General features: G+C 44.0%; 2 protein-coding genes across 6 annotated transcripts in view; one reads left to right on the plus strand and one right to left on the minus strand.

Moving 5' to 3' along the window:
- Nucleotides 1-1,191: 1,191 nt before the first annotated feature.
- On the minus strand, nt 1,192-13,810 carry TRAPPC2 (trafficking protein particle complex subunit 2). The gene is made up of 5 exons (XM_037046324.1): nt 13,630-13,810; nt 7,182-7,293; nt 4,500-4,644; nt 3,774-3,859; nt 1,192-2,466 (listed from the first exon to the last, which is right to left on the minus strand). Exons 2-5 carry the CDS (start codon nt 7,272-7,274, stop codon nt 2,368-2,370), a joined length of 423 nt encoding a protein of 140 aa, XP_036902219.1. The 5' UTR covers nt 7,275-7,293; nt 13,630-13,810; the 3' UTR covers nt 1,192-2,367.
- OFD1 (OFD1 centriole and centriolar satellite protein) overlaps nt 13,810-19,038 on the plus strand; it is a 36,161-nt gene continuing 30,932 nt past the window's right edge. The window contains exons 1-3 of one of the 5 annotated variants that reach the window (XM_037046318.1): nt 13,810-13,991; nt 14,356-14,454; nt 18,181-18,381. In XM_037046318.1, coding sequence (XP_036902213.1) covers nt 13,857-13,991; nt 14,356-14,454; nt 18,181-18,381 — 435 coding nt within the window. In that variant the 5' untranslated portion in view covers nt 13,810-13,856. The other 4 variants (XM_037046320.1, XM_037046322.1, XM_037046321.1 and 1 more) reach the window with 4 other exon arrangements.

A 19,038-nucleotide genomic window follows, 5' to 3' on the forward strand; every position in this document is an offset into this window, starting at 1 on the left:
ATTATGGTATGCTGTGCAGAAGATGAAAAGGTACAGCTTCATCAGTGGGTTACCTCAAGTTTTAGTCACCTCCTCCCCCCTCATGAAAAACTGTAGTTGAAGCTAAAAAAAAAAACCACCCTAGATGTTCTTCCTCCTTAAAGGAAACTTTGTTGTACATTTCTGTAAAAACCTGGGTAAGCTTTCAGTGGAAAAATGGGCCTGGGATTCTGAGAAGTCACCCATGTGGACTGCCCACCAGGGGGCGCTTTTGTGACTGAAGAGAAAGGACACGGGGCGTCAGGCAGAGATGGGTGGTCTCTGTATACACGGGACATGGGGGCAACAATGCAGCATTCTGGGGATGGACAATCCAGGTTGCTGCATGTGGACCACGGTGGGAGTGCTAATGATTACAGATTTAGTGCTGACATACCTGTGCTCAGTGCGGCCTGAGGCCCAGGGTGCTGCTGATGTCCCTCCATTGCTCTGGTGTTCTGGAACCTTCAGTAACATCACCTACTAGCAGATCAGTGCTGTGCCAGCTCTTCAGCTTTCCTAACGATCTGCCTGTGGTTTCCCCCTCCCACTGGTCCTGGTTCTGTCCCATCAGCTGTCCAGTCCTCATACCCAGTGCTGCTTTTCCCCACACCTTCCTGCCCAGCATGCTTTTCTTCTGCAGCTGACCAGCTCCTGTACTCATCACTGGACTTGCCTTCCAGCTCCTTCAAAGATGCAGGCCTCCATGAAATTTGGTACTTAACTGCTGTAATGTACTCACACACGGCTCTCGTTACCTGTTCCCATCTCACCCTCACAAGCCTAGAGAAAAGGATCCCTGTTTGCAGGGCACCGCTGTTGTGCAACTGAGCCAGCACCTGGTCTGTCTCCACCCTAGAACTTCCTACTGAAACACCCTGCTGGTGGCCTGCTGTGTCACAGCTTTCTGTGTTGCGTGGTCATTGAGGGTAAAGCAAACTATATATAAAACGTGTTTGAGTCTCTCTAATGAGCTGAAATCACTCCTGGATTTCTGGCTGAGTATCTTTCTGCTCCCAAAGCTCTGGCACCTAACTCGAGGCAATCCGAGTTCTGCAAACACGGGTGCAGGTATGTATTACTTTGCAGACCGTCGATAGGGAAAAGAGAGCTAAAAAAATAGTGGAGGCAGGATGAGCAGCCCTTTAAAAACGTGATGTTAAACTTCCACAATCTTGGAGAAACATCTTTATTTAAGAAGTCAAAAAAATGGATGGGGGGAAAGTTATGGTAGGAAGTTCACACCAACACATAAGACCAAACTTACAATTACTTGTGCAAGTTACGCAGAATGGAACAAAACTCTTCAAGTGCTCATGATTAGCACAGAAAATCTGTGGTTATATTACGTGCTTCTTGATTGACATTTACTTGTTCATGGTAAGATCCCACATGTGTTACAGTACGAAAGACCACTCTTGCCCCTTCCGGTGTATAGCTCGGAGTGCAAATGTTAACATAATACAAGCTTTTCTCTGTTTACAACTCTAAAATTGCCTTACAATTTTTTACTAGCACAGATATCAACAGCTTCATTTCCAAGGGAGTCCAACCTTTTGGCATCTCTGGACCACACATTAACTACATTGCAATACATAATCACACACCAAAAAAATCTCATGTTTTAAGTAAATTGACCATGTTGTGTTAGGCAGCATTCACAGCCATCGTGGGCTGCATGTGGCCCACGGGCCCACAGGCCCCGGGTTGGATACCCCTGATTAGCATACAGTCTAAGGGAAAGGAAATAAAAGAACACCTCCTGGCACTTTGGGCCCAATCTCTCATTTTACAAGTGTGGATCCTGGATTCCAGAATGACAGCAGGGTCACTGTCCCCAGTCTCAGGCAGGCAGGCATATGGCACTGGATACTGCAAAAGCTGTTTGCTTCAGCTTCTTGAGTAATGCTATGCAAGATGCCTATACATTTTTATAACATCTCCAGATGTATAGGTAAGCCCATATACCTGCTATCAACTTCACTCCCCACTGCAGACGCTTACTGTCTTCCAAATCCTGACAATGGCATTTGGTTCAGGACTCTTACATCAAGGTCAAGCTATCTGAATGTGCAAGTCAAAAGCTTATTTTCAATTTTTAAAATAAAGGTATTTCAAGGTTATGGATAAAGCACTCCTTATAAATAATTATTCCTACGCAAATATTGATCTACTGGTAATTCTAAGAAAGTAAATGTACTATTTTAACTATAAAAGTAACTTCATTACGTTTAGATAAATTGATACTACAAGTAAAATTTTCCCAGTCTATTTAATCAAGTAACTTACAATGTACACATTCCTGAGTATACCCCATTGTGGTGACATTATTTCCGAATTTTCCTGCATTCAGCTTAAAAGGTGTTTCTTCCCCAGAAACTGGACTTTTCTGTCAAATGCACTGGATCGAATAGGAGAATTGGGTTCATAAAAGGGATTCATTGCAAACTAGGAAAGAAGAAAGTATTAGTGAGTTTGTCAGAGTAAAAAGGCTGACAAATCATAGGTCTCTAAACATTAAAATGAAAAGAAATCATCAGACATTCAAAACAAAAGTCTGAAAAATACATTTTCCACTTTAAGTTCCCACAAAAATGTGCCATTGTTAAACAGTACCTTCCCCTTAAGGACATTTTTGTCTTGGTGTTTCAGTTTTGAGCAGTGCCTGTGGCCATATGGTAGGCGTTGTCCAAGTAAGTGAAATGAACTTTCAGGCTTCGCCCTGTGTGTGACTAATCTTACATCCACTGTAAACGTGGATCGAGCTGTAAGGCTCTTTGGCTACATAAAACACAAACGAAAAGCCTGCCATGTGGTCAGAGATAAGAAAAACTTACATCTCACTGATACTAAGTCACTCTTGTGTTATTAATTTTGTAATAACCAGGTTTTTAGTTTTCTCCTTTAACACAAGGTAATTGATCAGTTTCTCAGGTAATGTAATGGGCGTATCATAACATGGCAGAGAAAATGATTAACAAATGGAATCACAAGTGAGGAAAGGAGTTACCAATTTTTACACCTTAATCGCCGTTCATTTTCATAAGAGGGATAAGTATTCTTACTTACTACTGCTGACTAGGAATATTGATTGTTAGCTCTGCTGATATGCCAAAGAATCCTTGTTCAAATACAGAACACTTAAATGAAGAACATACTGTTTTTAGCACTGCAGTTTAACCACTGACGTCCTCTTAATTTTTTACCTTTTTCCACTTACGTATCAAGAAATATGGGTGACACCATTCTACTTGAGTAACTATTTGATAATATATGAATCACTTCCTGCTTGTTTGTGATCTTATTCCTGCGTTGTAACTTATTTGTAAAGCATGTGGAAAACATTTTAGGTTAAAATTATAAAGCGATTTCCCTTATGGAGAATACTTCCTTCTCTCTCTCTCTGGGTTCCCCAGGAAAATCAACTCTATGCACCAAAAGGGGGAGAATGAAAGCAATGTAGAAATAACCACCCTGAGTTCTTCTCCTAGATACCTGTTACCCTGGTGATGGAGACCTGCCTGGTGAAGGAGCTTCAGGGATGGTTCTGACTGAGGAAGGGCCAATCTGGGATGAAAGCTGGACTATCAAGGGGTCCCTTTAGAGACCTGACTTTCTACGAGACTGACCTTCTAGACTGGCCTGTCTAGTCTCTGACCAGTCTAGAGACTGACCTTCTACAACAGGCCAGTCCCCTGTCAAAATTTGAAACCCTTTTGATAAGCAGATTTAAAAAGTTATAGAACATACCATACCTTTATGTATAAATCATAGACATCAGTAAAGAAGTTCTTTATTCCATCTTCTTGCCTTATGTCATGAAGCATAATAAATCTCATATGTGAAATAATTAAGGTATAATCTCAGAAATGAAAAATGAAAAGCAATCAGTTGGTACAAATGTTCTTCAAATAAGTGACATGCAGTGTGTTTTACGATGGAAAAGTTGAACACAAACTGGGTTCAAAGTTAGGTTAGTTTTACCTTAAAGAGAATATAATCTTTTAAAGCTAAAAAACAACTATAAAATAACCCTGGCTGGTGTAGCTCAGGGGGTTGAGCACGGGCCTGCAAACCAAAGGGTCGCCCTTTGGATTCCCAGTCAGGGCAGGTGCCTGGGTTGCAGGCCAGGTTCCCAGTAGGGGGTGCATGAAAGGCAACCACACATTAATGTTTCTCTCCCTCTCTTTCTCCTTCCCCTCTCTCTAAAAATAAACAAATAAAGTCTTTTAAAAAATACTGTAAAATAAACCACCCTTGATAGGGTTCAGATAAACCTTAGTTTTATATGAAACTTGGTTTTCAAATAATGTTAAACAAAATGTATTTTTCCCCTAAAAAGAAAAAGGTAGCCCCATAAATGGCAATTTTTTACCTGATCCTTTGAAGTCCACAGACTCAGCCTGGTGTCTGTGTCCCCCATGGTGTACCTTGTCACCCCAACCTTTAGTTAACTATCTTTATCGAAAAGGCAAGGATATGACCTGCAGTAACAAATGCTGAAACGAACCACTCGTTGAACTTGTCCACAGTTTTCAAGTACATGTTGTTGGACAGCCACATGTTCTCATCTACCAGGTCGAGGGCCGCGTGAGCTATGAACTGGTTCAGATGGCGATGGTCGTCCTGGATGACAGTGTGAGCAGCACCACGTTAACATCTCCGCGCCGCATCGAGAAAGGCAACCCTTCTTCCCTACATTGTATACACAGTTTTTCTCGGGGGCGGGGGGCACTTTCTGCTTTTATTTCATTCATTATTGGCATGAGACTTCTACAAGATCTTGAGTGTTTTCATATCATATTCTACTTTTAAATTTGGTATCTATAAAACTCACCAAATAGAAACAGTGAATTCTAGTACATTAACTATAATATAAATAAATGAAACATGTTCAAGAAACTATAAAGATTTTTTAAAATTTTGCAAGGAAGCTACCAGATTCTGTAACCTTTTAAGCGTCTGAAAAAAAAAATACTTTACTGAAGGAAAAAATAGGCCCTTCTTTCAAGAAGCTTTTCTCTTTTCAGAGGAAGACAGCTATGGAGAGGTGCTACTGACACAGGCCTCGAGGAGGGGGGAAGGGGGAGGCTTCCTATGCAGTGACACCTGGTGAGCAGTGACGACAGGTGAGGTGGCACTCCTGAAGGGTTGGCATATGCCTCTTTCAGGTGTAAGGAGTTTACCTGATGGGGGACCTGGGAGTAGCAGGAGGCCGTGCTCAGCCCCTGTGAGCAGCTGGTCACCTGTGTGATAGCAGAAGACAGCCCTGGTGGAGCTGGGCTTGTCCCTTTCGTGGGCTGAAAAGGCTCCATTGGAGGAGAAGGGGGATGTGCCCCACCACAGTGCGGAGAGGGGATTCACACCCCAGAATGCGGTCTTAGTGCTGTGGAAGTCTTCCTTTCAAAATGCATTTTTCCAAGACCACCTCTTTTATGGGTTGAATTATGTCCCACACCTTCCCCTATTCCTAGGTTGCAGTCCTAACCCCCAGTACCTTAGAATGTGGCCCCTTTTTTTGGAAAGAGGGTCCTTGCAGATGTACTTAGTTAACATGAGGTCATGCTAGAGTAGAGTGAGCCCCTGATCTAATGGGACTGGTGTCCATAAAGGGGGACCTTTGGACACAGACACACCCGGGGAGAACGCCGCGTGAAGACTGACTTCTGCTGCCACAAGCCAAGGAAGGACCTGAAACTGGGAGAGAGGCCGGAACAGACCCTTCCCCGGCACCTCCCCTGCCTGGGGTGGCCCTGCCCTGCCGACCCTTGACCTCGGACTTCCGGCCTCCAGAACTGCGAGCCCATCCACTGCCATTGTTCTAAGCCGCCCAGTTTTGGGTGCTCTGCCACAGCAGCCCTAGGAAACTAATACAACCTCTTTGCTGAGGAGGCCGTTCCTGTGCCTGGGCTGGAGGAAGGCTGCCCGTTGCTCCAGAATCCCTCTTACAGCTCAAGCATGTTTACTTCACTCCCGTTGCCATGATGCAGCTAATTCAATCCTTAGAGAAGTGGATGTATTTTTGTGCCTGGCTTACAGCAGCATTTTCCATTACTTTACACTGATGGTCCATCTTGAGAGATCAGAAAACTGGAAATGCTTTCAGAAGGTAAATGGTAGCAGGAAAAAACGCCCCTAAGATATGTACTGCTTTATGTACCACCAGCCCGCTGGAGTGTACAGGGACTATATTTAAGTAGCTGTGTAATGCAAAGCAACTGTTGCTACAGAGATGCCTCAAACCAAAGCTTTCATCAGCAGTGTGCTCATAGGGATGTGGGACAATAATGTAGCAACAACACCCGGTAGGACAATCACTTAAATTTCTATCATATTTTGGCAGCAAGATCTGAATAGTTGAGAAGCATCATACACTGGACTGGACATTATGCATTACAATTAATTTCCAAACTCAATTCCTATCTTAACATTAAAGCTTAATTTTGGAGGTCGGGAGAGACACAGCACAACTTGTCAGCATGGACTAGTACAGAAGGATGGCGGGGACCTGGCCATTCTCATCTCAGGACTCTATGGCTCTGTTTACTCTGCAAGGTGAGTTCTCCAACCAAGCTCGCCTATTTAGACAACAAGGAAGCTGAGTGCATCACTGGGGAGCAGAGCATAGGGTACCACCTAGCCAGCAGGTGACGTACAAGGCCACTGAAAACTGCCCTAGTCTCAGGGGCGAGAGGAAGACATGTAAGGAAGGGTCTCTTTTGCCCCTCCCAAGTGTAAATGGATCTACTACATCTGTCCTGATGAAACATGTGATCTGCTGGGATAGAACAGGCTTTTGTGGCCTTTCAAGGCAGCAACGACTGTTCTTCCAGACCCACCATGGGTGGACCATGTCTCTATGTGCGTAAGGAGCAGCTTTTCCTAAGGGTGGCACAGTGAGATGCAGACCGGGTGAAGAAACCCAGAGCATCCCCTAGTGTATGCTAAGTGAGCACTGATTTAAAGGAGGAAGAAACAATTCAGAGGACGTTCCCTGGCTGGCTTCTGTCAACGCGTGGGACTGCAGAGCAAGCCTCGCTGAACTGTGGTAGATTCTAGTTACCTCACATGTCAGGATCTCTTCCAGCTCTAAAATCATATTACACCATCAACATTACCACATACAACAATTCTTGTAGGAGTTTTTCAAGCTCCATACATACTTTGGATTCTGCTTTTCCAGCTGGCAAAAACTCCATTTCAAAAACCGGATTATCATGGTGGCCAACAATGACAAAGTAGAAACTTCCAGACATTGTCTGCAATATGTGGCTCCTAATGAAATGAAAATAAGACACAACTTTAGTGATCAAAACTGAAAATCAAAAACATTAACAGGAAGTCTAGAATTCAGTTTTTTATTTAAACCTGACACTGCAGAAAAGGCCAGAGCTTGGCCTGCTTTCCAATATACTACCACAGATATATGGCTTTTGGACCATACAGATTTATACCTTAGATATGCCTGTAGAACCCAGTGCTTTATTTTCATAGGTAAACTAGAAGACCTCTAATATAAAATCATACCTTCACATCGCAGGACCTGAAAGTTCGGGGCATTTAGAGGAAGCTGGGCTATCTTTGGACTGGACTGGTAGTGAGCATTAGCCCTAACACCTGGACGGATTAATAAAGGGTGCTTGTTCGGGAATAACTGGCTTGCCTCGGGAATTTTCAGGAGAGATGGTTCCAAGGGAGCTAAAAACAACTCTGCCTCGTGTCACTTATACAGAGGAGCGATACTCATAGCATTTATCTACAAAGTTGCTACAAATAAAAGGGCCTATGATATACCTTTTCCAACACCACTTATGAGAAAGGGAGGTTTTGTATTCTAGAAAAGATGGAAGAAATTCTAATCCAAAGGGGAAGAAGATATGCTGAGGCTGTAGGAGGACTGGGAACTGGGGTCAATAGGTTTGCTGAAGAAATACAACTAATAGAAAGTGGTGGGTGGGGGGACATCAGCGATTCTGTGGCTTTCGAAACACACGATCAAAATCCAGATGGATGGATGGACTTCCGTGTGTATTTGTCGCATAGGGTGTCTGGAATCAGATGAAGCCGGGTTCAAGTCCAGCTCTGCCACTTACTAGCAATGCGACCACCCAAGGAAGGGTCCTTAACCTCCCACTCCCAATGGCTGTTCTTCTCGGAGTGGTGTGTCCTTCTGAGTGAAATAAAGATAATGGACATAACGCTCCTAGCTGCCCTAGGGTGAGCTTGAAGACTGCACAACTTAATGCACGTAAAGCACCCAGCGCAGTGTCTGGCTCCTAGGAAGGGCTCAGGAAGGGCTCTCTAGAACACAGAACACCACACGCACAGATGTGGTGACTAGGGAGGCCTCCACACGGGGCAGGAATCCGTTAACTGGGAGTGTGGCGTCCCGGGGAAAGCAGAACCGAGGGGTGCCAGAGCCCAGGGCGCGCCAAACTTCACTGGGACCCCTGCTGGTTCACACAGATCATGCAACAAAAGCCCAAGAAATCTGAAATGCATTTCCTAACGAATACAACATTTTCTAAAGGTAACCAGGGCACAGCTAGCATGTAGAACTCTAGAATCGGAAGGCCACGTCTGGAAAAAAAAAAAAGGCAGACGGGAGATCCTCTGGGCACGATGAAGTAAGTAGGATTTAACATAGGATCTGGGGCAGGAGTCGGCACACTAGAGCCCGCAGGCCAAACGTGGCCTCATCTATCCTTTTACTATCCTACGAGGCTGCTTTTCTCCACAATGGCAGAGGTGAGAGCAGTTGTGACAGAGACCACCTGGCCCTTTCCAGAAAAACTTGTCCCTGTTTTAGGGGAACAATGAGAAAAAGGCCCAAAGAGTAAAACTGGATAACAAAGACAAGCGGGAAAGACATGAGAGCTATGAAAAACTAGGAGAACTGGCAATAATTCTCAAGGGAAAGTGAGGGGAAGAGGGATGGGGGCTTGAAATTTTACCCAAGTCAACAATGATATCATTCATTTTTGCTGGAATAGGTTTCATAGGTGGAGTTTGATAAGGACAGGGCCTGCTTTCTCCAGCACAAACATTTAAGCAGCAGCAGAGAAACAAGAAATAGCGTGGATACTCCCTCCCACGCCCATGCACGTTTAAAAAGCAGCAGAAGACAATACGTGTATGAGGAAGATTACCCCCTACACACCCTCCTCTGTATGGAAACCCATGACTGGGAGAGAAGCTACGCACAGTGTGCGGGTGAACAGAAAGGGAACTGGAGGAAACACCACATAAAGGTCATAGCACCAACTACCCAGATGGGCAGAACTTGAACTGCTAAGAATATGGTTTCACAAAACAGCTGAAGAAGGGAAGTAACTCTGTTCCATTCTGACATGGAAAAACTGAAAGGTGAGGCGGAAGGAAAGGAAAGCATACAACCCATTGTCTCAGGAAGGGGACACCTACAATCCTTTAATGTTTCCGGGCTTACCACGCCCAGGTGGTGGGCAAAGGGGAGACACTCTAGCATTCTGTGCTGGCCTATATGTGGCACTTTCTGCGAGAATGGAAATGTTCTATACTCGCCGTGTCCGATGTGGCTGCCCCTGGAGGCCAATTTCAAATGTGGCTAGTGTGTCTGCAGAACCGAATGTGAAATCTAATTGAATGATTAAAATTTAAATAGCCACGTGGAGTTCATGGCTACTGTATTGGGCAGTACAGGTCTAGATCAGTGGATTCCAAACCTTTTTTTTTTTTGAAAGTACTGGGATCTCCTGCACCTTCCCTCCACCCATGGAATATGACTTAAACTCCAATACGGAACACAATACAAATGAAATAAGCTGCTGTGTTTGTGTGAGTTGTGTATGTGTCCGCTAAACTTCCCCATCACCTCACATAGGGGCCCTTCCAGCATCTCCAAGGAAGACTAGGTCTCAAGCTGTGGAGGAGGTCATTACCCAGAACTTGGCAATGGACCGAACTGGGGAACTGAGGATGTTTCCAAATGTGTGGCTGAGGTGATCAGGTAGAATACCAAGATGTGATGCTATTTACTGAGAAAAGAAATAAGAGGGATGAAAATGAACATGTCGGTTTTGAACATGGGGTGGTAGCCAGAACAGCACCCCCCACCCCCTACCAAGATGCCCACATTCTAATCTTGGGAACTGGTGAATGTTAATTTACAAGGTAAAGAGGAATCCAGGCTACAGAAGGGACTAAGATTATTCATCAGCTGACCTTAAGATAGAGAGACAATCCTGGACTACCCAGGTGGGTCCAATGTAATCACAATAGGCTTTAAAAATGGAAGAAGGAGGCACAAGAGGAAGGGGAGGGGAAACTCTGTTTACTGAAGGGTGATCACGTGATGCGATGTTGCCGGCTTTAAAGATGGCAGGAAGGGCCCACCAGTCAGAATATGGGCAGCTTCTAGAAGCGGCAATGGACAAAGAAGGAGATTCTTCCCAAAAGCCTCCAGAAGGGAACACAGCCCTCCTGGTATCTGGATTTCAGCCCAGGGAGACCCATGTTGGACCTCTGTGCTACAAACTGTGAAGTAATACATTTGTGTGGTTTCAAGCCACTGCATTTGTGGTGATTTGGCACGGCAGCAGGAAACTAGCACACACGTGAAAGCTGCAAAGAAAAAAACTTGTAGGTACGAGAAAAAAGGAACTATTCAAGGAAGCGGCAGCAAACTGGTAGAAAGTGCATTTTACAGTCAGGACAAAGGGAGTTCATTTACCATGGAACACGGGTTCCAGAGCATTGTGGAAAAGGTTGGGCAGGTCAATGGTGTGTCCAGACGAAGCTACTTAGAGCCAAATGGGGATGACAGTATGCAAAAGAACAAGGGCTGTGGTTTTTTCCAGCCTGAGTCTCTAACACCAAGCCTAGGGCATAACAGATGCTCAATGTTTGCAGAGTGGAACTGCCAGGAGGGGGCTGTAGTTTACACAGTGGGGGATGACCCTGGCATACAGAAAAGAATGTGAGAGGCCAGGTGGGATTAATTAGCCCAGGTGAGGGCCTGTGGGGGGTGGAGGGGTGCAGGGAGGGGGCCTAGGGGGCCTCAGCATCCCAGAGCTGAAGTCAGCATTCACAGAGCTCTGGACCACCCTGAACTCAAAGTGGATGTGTACACAATGTAAGAAGTCGGGCACAAACTAGTAATGAACACAGTAATGAGACCTGGGACCAGAAACCTGCGAGGGTAGCCTCAGAAGGGCAACAGCCTAAAATAAGCTGAAATGTGTGGAATATGTTAAGGCTTTTTAGGCTGCAATCAAGAACAAGCACGGGACCATAGGCAACTGCTTCAAGCACCTGGTATACAAATAACAGAAGACACAGATCTGCTGAACTTTAATTTTCTCAAAGAGAATGACTTTCAAACAGCAAATGTGATAGCAACAAGGTTAGGCAGGCTATGAACCTCAGGACGGATATATTTTTAAAAATCTAAACATTTCAATAAACACAACTCTTTATGTCTTAGTAAACTACATATGTTGGATTCACAAATGTGATTATATATCTAGTGATCAGTGACATTTGAGAAGTTGCAGGAACAGAAAAGCACCATATCATCAGATACAGGTAAGTGTTACTCCTATTTTCCGAAACAAAAATGCTTATCTCCTAGTCTAGAATTCAGTATTTTCAAAGACATTAAAACACCAAGAAATATGTATTAAATGGCCGGCTTTGGTCAGACACCAGACTAGGAGTTTTCATTATACATTAGGTCATTTAATGTGAATCCTTAGACAAAAAAAGAAGGGGTTATTATTCCTTCATGTACACCTGGTTATACTGAGAACAAGTCATGCCAAACGTGGAAGGAAAACACAGGAGCCAGTAAGTCCTCTGGGGAAGTAATTTAGTATCTCCCTAAAAACAACTAGAGACCTTTAGCTTGGATGATAACAAGCTCTGTAGGCCCAGAGCTTCAACAGTGCTGGGGGCCAAGGAAGGACTCATTCTATGTTGACCAAGGGACACACCTCACAGCTGACTAGAATCTTGAAGTGCTCCCAGGCAGTAGACAGTATGGGAACTCTGGGGAGCCTTTGAAGTTGGCCTTAACCTAGACCAGCTCTCAACATTTGGATCAATAACTGTGAGAGGACACCAACCTACCACACTCAAAAACAATACTCCAAGGAGTCAATTTATTAGAAGGCAAAAGTCAAGATTCAAAAATCTCTCTTCATTAGGTATGAAATGAACAGAGTAGAATTTGATAGGATGAATGATCAAGTCCTGTACATGGACTTAAAAAAATGAACTGCACAACAACGGGATGAGGAATCCAATTTTAAGAGCAACTGCAAGAACCCAAAAGTTTTCATTTACTGCAAGCTCAGTAAGAGGTAGCAGTCTGATACAATAGTCAAAAAAAAAAAAAAAAAACAACCAACAACCAAAAAAACAACTCTAATGGAATTCCAGGCTGCATTAAGAGAAGACCATGTTCTCTTCACTAATAATATTATCTCTGGGGAATGGACTCAGTTCTGGAAATCCCATTTTAAAAGAATCAATAACTGAACTGTGCACTAGGAGGAGGGTGAGAGCTAGGCTAGGGAACGTTCTTGACAAAAGCTACTGAAGGAACTGAAGATGTTTAAACTGAGCAGGGGAAAGACTTTTGGGGGAAGGGATGGTGGACAGCACACTGTTATCCTTAAAGATGGTATGTTGTCTAATGGAAAAGGGATTTGACTAGTGATGTCAAATGGGTTTCCCTTCCTGAGGCAGTTCCCATCAACTGGTAGTCAGGGCCAAGAACTGGTGCTGGGAAAGATTCTGAGACTGAGTGTGGTCAGTGGGAAAGATCGCTGCGATCAATAATTACCCACTCTCCTCGGTTTGGGGGAGGGCCGTTGCCTACGTGAGTGCTGAGTATTTACTCTTTGCTGCCATCACAATCACACCCATTAAAGCCCAAATGAAGTCACACTTTTCACACTTTTCCAGAGATGTGTCCCTGCTGCTTTCTATCTTCAACCACCTCTCTTTTTTCTAAACTCTTAGCCCAGTCCACCGTGCATCTTATTCTTATCCAATTCTCTGGCTGTTTCCATGACTGCTTCTGGAAAGACTGCTTCCTTTTCTAATTAGATTTAAGCATCTTGAGTACCCAGCTCATTTTGATCTTCCTCACTGCATGCAAAGTGGGGGGTACTGAAAGATTAGCTCACTGATTATCAGCAGGGGACTTCTGCCTTCCAGAGGACATCCGGCTGTGTCTGGAGACATTCATGACTGTCAGACTGGTGGGGAGGTGCTACTGGTATCTAGTGGGTGGAGGCCAGGGATGCTGTTCAGCACCCCACAGTGCACAGGACAGCGCCCACCACAAAGACTTTTTGGGCTCCAAGTGCGACAGTGCCGCGGTTAAGAAGCCTTGGGTTAGCTGAGTGACCTAGGGAAAGGCAAAAGAAGCAAAGCCCTCGAGCTGGAGGACGTTTGTAGGTTGCAATGCGAGAGCTATAATGGGATCAGCCGGCGGTTAGACAGGTTGGGCCCAGCACCCCAATCCGCAGCAGGATGGAGAGGCAGGGTCAACACCGGGTCGCGCAAGGGCCCGACGTCCCCCGGAGCAACCTCTTCCTTCCCAACCTTCGTTCCATCCCCTACCTGCGCCGAGACGCAGACAGCGTAAATATCCAGGGAGTTCCCGCGGCAGCGACCCGCCTTCCGCAGCTTCAGTTAGGACCGCCTAACAGTCCTCGCGAGACTCAGCCGCCACGCTCTCGCGCCACTTGGGCGGGGCTTCCGGCGGCTGCGTGGCGTGACGTGAACCAGAGCGCTCTGCTGGGCGGGCCTCGGGAGAGGGCGGGACCGGCTGTGAGCGGAGGGGCTACATGATGCCTCGCCCTGTTTGGCCTCACGTTTCCCAGGCCTCCTCCGTCGCTGACTCCGCCCTCCAGTCCGTGGTGAGAGTCGCCCCCGGGTCCTGTGCCCGGCGCCGCCCGCCCGTTAGAACCCGAAGGAAGGAAGTACTTTTCTCTGCCGGAGTTCCAGTTCCCTGCGGGCGGCCGAGGGTTAAGCAGCCCAGTGCCTCCGGATTCCCCGGCGCAGAGGCTGGGCTCTTGGGGCAGGGACTCCCTTCATCCCCACCTCGAGGCGGGCTGGGCGGGGCTGGCTTGGAAGGAAGCCGCCCAGTGAGGGCAGAGCCAGGTAGACACACCGGCTCCTTCTCGGGCGCCGGCAGAGGTGAAGCGTCCTATTTGTTTTCCTTAAAGCGCTCTTCCCCGCCCGGCCTCCTAGGGCTTGGCTTCCCCGGAGGTCAGCCACTGGTCCGTTTTCAGAAACTCACATCCGCTCTGCCTGCCAGGTAACCCAAACCATCTTCTCTTTCAGTCCACCATGCCCCCCAAATATGACGTGTTGACTCAAGATGAGCTGCGCAAAAGGCTGTACCAGATGTTTAAGGACCGGGGTATACTGGACGCGCTCAAGGTATCAGTTCTAGGCATATCTGTTACATAACTTTTTCAGGTGTGACTTGTAACAGGTAGTCCCCACTTAAATCCATCCAGGTCTTGGGTTTTAAAAATAGTATGATATATAAGTTGTATTGGTGACAGTTTAATGTTTTGTGTAACTCGTCCTGGAACGATAGTCTCAAATGGCTTAGAGTTTGAGGAGCCTTAGAATATATTCAGATAGATTTATTGAAGTGACATCAAGAGACAGGAGTAACTTTATGAAATGAACACATTTTAGTAAAGTTAGGGTTGTTTTGTGAAACTGGTTTATAGGTTCCCAAATTAATAAATGGGTTTGAAATAGTCGTGCTTGAATGAAGGACATTGGCACCATATAGAAAACATTAAGTGTACTGCTTACCGTAAAATAGTTTGGGGAATGAGAACTTTCTTCTTTAAAACCTGTCGAAAGGCGTGAATACTTCCTTTGGGCAGCAAATACTTATTAGTATGAATTAACAGCAAAGGAGTAGGATTACCTCAAATGCGTTTTCATGACTATATACATTTCCAAAGTGTATTTCCCACTTAAAATGGGAAATTAAGGCAAAGTGAGCTTTGCTCCCCCCATTGTTTTTGTAACTTAAAAAAAAAAAACCAAACACTTCAGGCTCATCTGAAAAAAACAGAAAACAAAGGGGGACAGTCATCTCTCAGAACCACTAATTGGCATAATGGTGTGTGGGTGTGTGTGTGGGTGTGTGTATTCTCAGTTCAATACATGCTAAGCTTTTTGCTGTGTCCTTAAAAGTTTCTTGAAATTCTCATTTTCACTGGGACTCCGCTTGTGTTTGGATGTATGTGTAATTTATGTAGCAGTCCCCTGTTGAATATTTAATTTGGGCAGGAAATATTTATTAGGACACTTTATATATAAATTCACAGCAAGGAGTGGGGCTAGTTGGAATATGTTTTCATTACTATGTATTTCAGAAGTGTATTTTACACTTAAAATGTCGAATAGGTTATACCCAGGTCTACACATCCTTCAATTGCATGTCTCATTTCTTGCCTAGGATAGATTAAGTGGCATTGCTTATGTTGCCATATTACTCTTTATCGTGGAAAATCAAATAAAATGGCATGAGCGTTTCTTTTTAAGGCTCCTAGCATCTCGTTGTAGAAAGATTGTAATAGTGTATATTCCACCAGGAGTTTGAGAATGCTTGTCTCACTCCAATATTATCATCAGAATTTAAAAATGTCGAGTGGGTCATTTGGTTAGAATGTTGTCCCAATGCACCGAGCTTGCAGGTTCGATCCCTGGCCAGAGCACATACAAGAATCAACCAGTGAATGCATAAATAAGTGGAACAACAAATTGGTATGTCTCTCCCTTTTCCCCTCTTCCCCCTCCTCCTCTCCCCCCTTCCTTTCTCTCTCTAAAATCAATCAATAAAATAAATAAATAACACTAACCAATGTAAGATTGAAAATCCCTTATTTTAGTATTTATTCCTTTGATTATTAATGAGATTGTACGTATTTTCTGGCCATCTGTATGGTTTTCCATGGATTGGCAGTTCGTGTCTCTTGCTCATTTTTTTTAGGGTGTTAGTGTTTTCTTATAAATGTGTAAGAACCCTTTTAATTGAAATTATTAATCTTTTTTCCACTTTTGTGGCAATACTTTATCTCAGTGTTCAATTTTATTTTTTCTCTAAAATGTGATGTTATATTTTTAGATGGTCAAATCTATTGATTTATTTTTCAGAGTATTCTCAGTAAATTTTCCTCTACTAAGAGCACAAATATTCACTTTTTAAGTTTTGAAACAGGCTTTAGTTTTTATAGTTAACACTTGAACCCACCTGGAGTGAATTGTAGTGTATAATGCACTTCAGTCCACATTCTCACGTGGAATGGTCCTTGTGTTCCTGGGCATGGCACTTTTTTCCTGTGTTTCTGGGTTAGATTTGAGAGTATCTCACTTCCTGTCTGTAGTCCCAATGGCCACTAATCCTTCTGGAGGTGTCCTTGTTTTTTTGAGCTAGCCTTGTTTGCTCTGCAGCTGCAGCGCATTGTCTGGAATGTTGTTTCTGGAATTCAGGCTTCATCCGTGGCAGGGCAGAGTTTTACTCTCAGTCTGAGCTAATTTTTATTTTCTCAGTTCAATGACTGTGGCTTGGGTGAGTTCTAACTTTTAAAAACTTACTGAATTTTTTAGTGGCTTAGCTCATATTCTGTTTGGATGTTTGAAAAGAATTTGTATTATCATTGAGTACAAAGTCATAGATATTAAATGAAGTGTATGAAATCATTTCCGTATTTTGAGTCTACTCCGTCTGTCAATTTCTGAGATGTGCTGAGGATTCCTAGGACTCTCTTCTCCCAGTTGCCCCCACCCCATAATAATTATGCTTAGTATGTTAATCTTAGGGACATTGCAAGGTTCATGTTTGAACGGATTGTCCTCTTTGCATTGGCTGCTGGAAAGCCCAGCCAGTTTTGCAGTTCTTTCTAGCAAATGTTAGATGGCATGATTTTGTATTAGTCAAGATGGGAATTCATTTATAACGTTTCTTTTTTTTTAACTCTTCTTTTCCTTTTAACCTGCTTGTATCACTCCTTTAAATTTTATCTTATTTCAGTACTTGTTTGTAAGACACCCTGAATCACTTTTATCAATTAATGTAAATATATTAATTCCTTAGTATGTTACAAATCTAGTTAAACTACCTTTTAATTTTACCAGTGGAGAATGCTGTAGTTTCTCTTCTGTTTTATTATTCCTGTTACTGAACTGGATTAGATGGGGCAAGCATGTATATTCTGCTCAGTGCAAATGTGTTTTGTATGACAGGATTTTCGATGTATAAATCCTCTTCTGTACTGGTAATTATATACTGTTCCTGTCTCTAGCTGAAGGACAGAAGATAGAGGTATAGCAGCTCCACTTGTTTCTTGCTTGTGTTTTATTAATACAAATACATGAGATATTATTTAGTGTTGAACCGTGTGGATATAGGCAACACACTCTTAAGCTTAGCCCAATTATGTTTCCAGGTTATATGCAAAATAGATCAGAACAAATATCAATAGTTCAGTTAATTCAGAGATTTCTTAAAACCCAAAGGAATAATAACACTAGTTAGAACCTTGAGAAAACTACCCACCTTGAACCTAAATTTTCTTATTTATAAAATTGAAAAAAATATTGGATTTCACAGTGTTGTGAGATGTAAATACTATATACAAAAGTGTATCTTAATAAGCCTTCTTTGGGTTTACTGATTTCTCTCTTGCATTTGTTATTTCCTTTGGGGGAACCCAGTTTTATTTTGATCGGTATGCCCAGTAAGCTGGTTTCGCCCAGTATTGTTTTCATATCCTCCCACAGTTCGCAGAGAAATGAGGAAGCAACAGAGTTTTCTCTTATACTTGATATCCCAATCAAATGCTGCTGACATGGGCTCACGGGGGACAAGTTGGAGTCCCCCTGTGTCCCGGCTCACCACCGGTTCCCTTGGACACTGGCGAAAGTGAGCTGCTTTGACCAGAACCTGTGGGCTGCCTGTCTCACAGGGTGAGGCAAAGTGCAGCAAAGAAGTTTCTAACTTCTGGTCATGGACCCAGGACCTCTGTGGAAATAAAAGGGAAGGGAGATTCTCATTTATGTGGCTAATGTGCATCTTCCGTGCAACAATCCTGCTGAAAGTTTGTTCCCTCCGTTTCTCTTTTTTTGTTTTTGAGCTAGATGCAGCTGAGAAAGCAGCTCATTCAGGAGCTGATGCACCCTGTATTGAGCGGAGAAATGGAGCCCCGGTCCATTTCAGTGGAAGGAAGCGCCCTCTTAATAGGCGCTTCCAACTCTCTAGTGGCAGATCACTTACGAAGATGTGGCTATGAGTATTCGCTTTCGGTGTTCTTCCCAGAAAGTGGCTTGGCAGAGGAACAGGTAAAGTTTTTCCTCTCTGTTTCTGAATTTCCTATTAACGCCCCCCCTCCCAGATGATAGTAAAGTGCTGCATAATAGCTGAGTGCTCCCCAGCTGGATCGGTCCATTTCTCAGTCATCTTTAAAGTCCCATCACAGAGTTGGTATACTACGCGACTCAAGTTTGATACTGTTATCGGGTCGATGGAGTCTCGATTAGAGTTTTATGAGCTTATGCTGTGTAGAATCACAAAATGTTTCACAGCTAGAATTGATCCGAATTGAGACTCGTAAGTGCCGTTTGTGCTGAGTGTCTGTTGAGAGCTCGGCGCCAGGCTCGTGGCACTGCAGATGTACGTGTATCCTAATGAGGAAGCACAGTCTGGAGAGGTGGGTGGTTTGCTCAGGGCCACAGGATAGCCAGGTGGCAACTCAGGGCAGTAAATGCAGGCCCCTGAGAGATGACTTTACAGTGCCACAGTCTCTGCCCCGTGGTGTTTCTCTTCTCCGTGCTTACATAAGGCAAGCGAGGAATGCATTAATTTTTTCAAAATCTGTGGCATTCTCAAATATTAAAACATGTTTTATCACTCTTCTAATTATTTTAATTCTCTTTACCATTGCTTTGAACATATTTGTCGCACTTTATTATTTTGAAGGTGGATAGAGAAAACATCTC

Source organism: Sturnira hondurensis, unplaced genomic scaffold (genome assembly GCF_014824575.4).
Source record: "Sturnira hondurensis isolate 20B ecotype Veracruz unplaced genomic scaffold, ASM1482457v3 Scaffold0005220, whole genome shotgun sequence".
Taxonomy (NCBI): domain Eukaryota; kingdom Metazoa; phylum Chordata; class Mammalia; order Chiroptera; family Phyllostomidae; genus Sturnira; species Sturnira hondurensis.

Coding starts and splice junctions, on each gene's coding strand:
- TRAPPC2 (XM_037046324.1), bottom strand. CDS start 7,274: ATGTCTGGAAGTTTCTACTTTGTCATTGTTGGCCACCATGATAATCCG. Junction 3,860..4,499: donor AGCATTTGTTACTGCAGGTC/ATATCCTTGCCT, acceptor TAATTATTTCAC/ATATGAGATTTATTATGCTT. Junction 2,467..3,773: donor TCTATGATTTATACATAAAG/GTATGGTATGTT, acceptor CTTCTTTCCTAG/TTTGCAATGAATCCCTTTTA.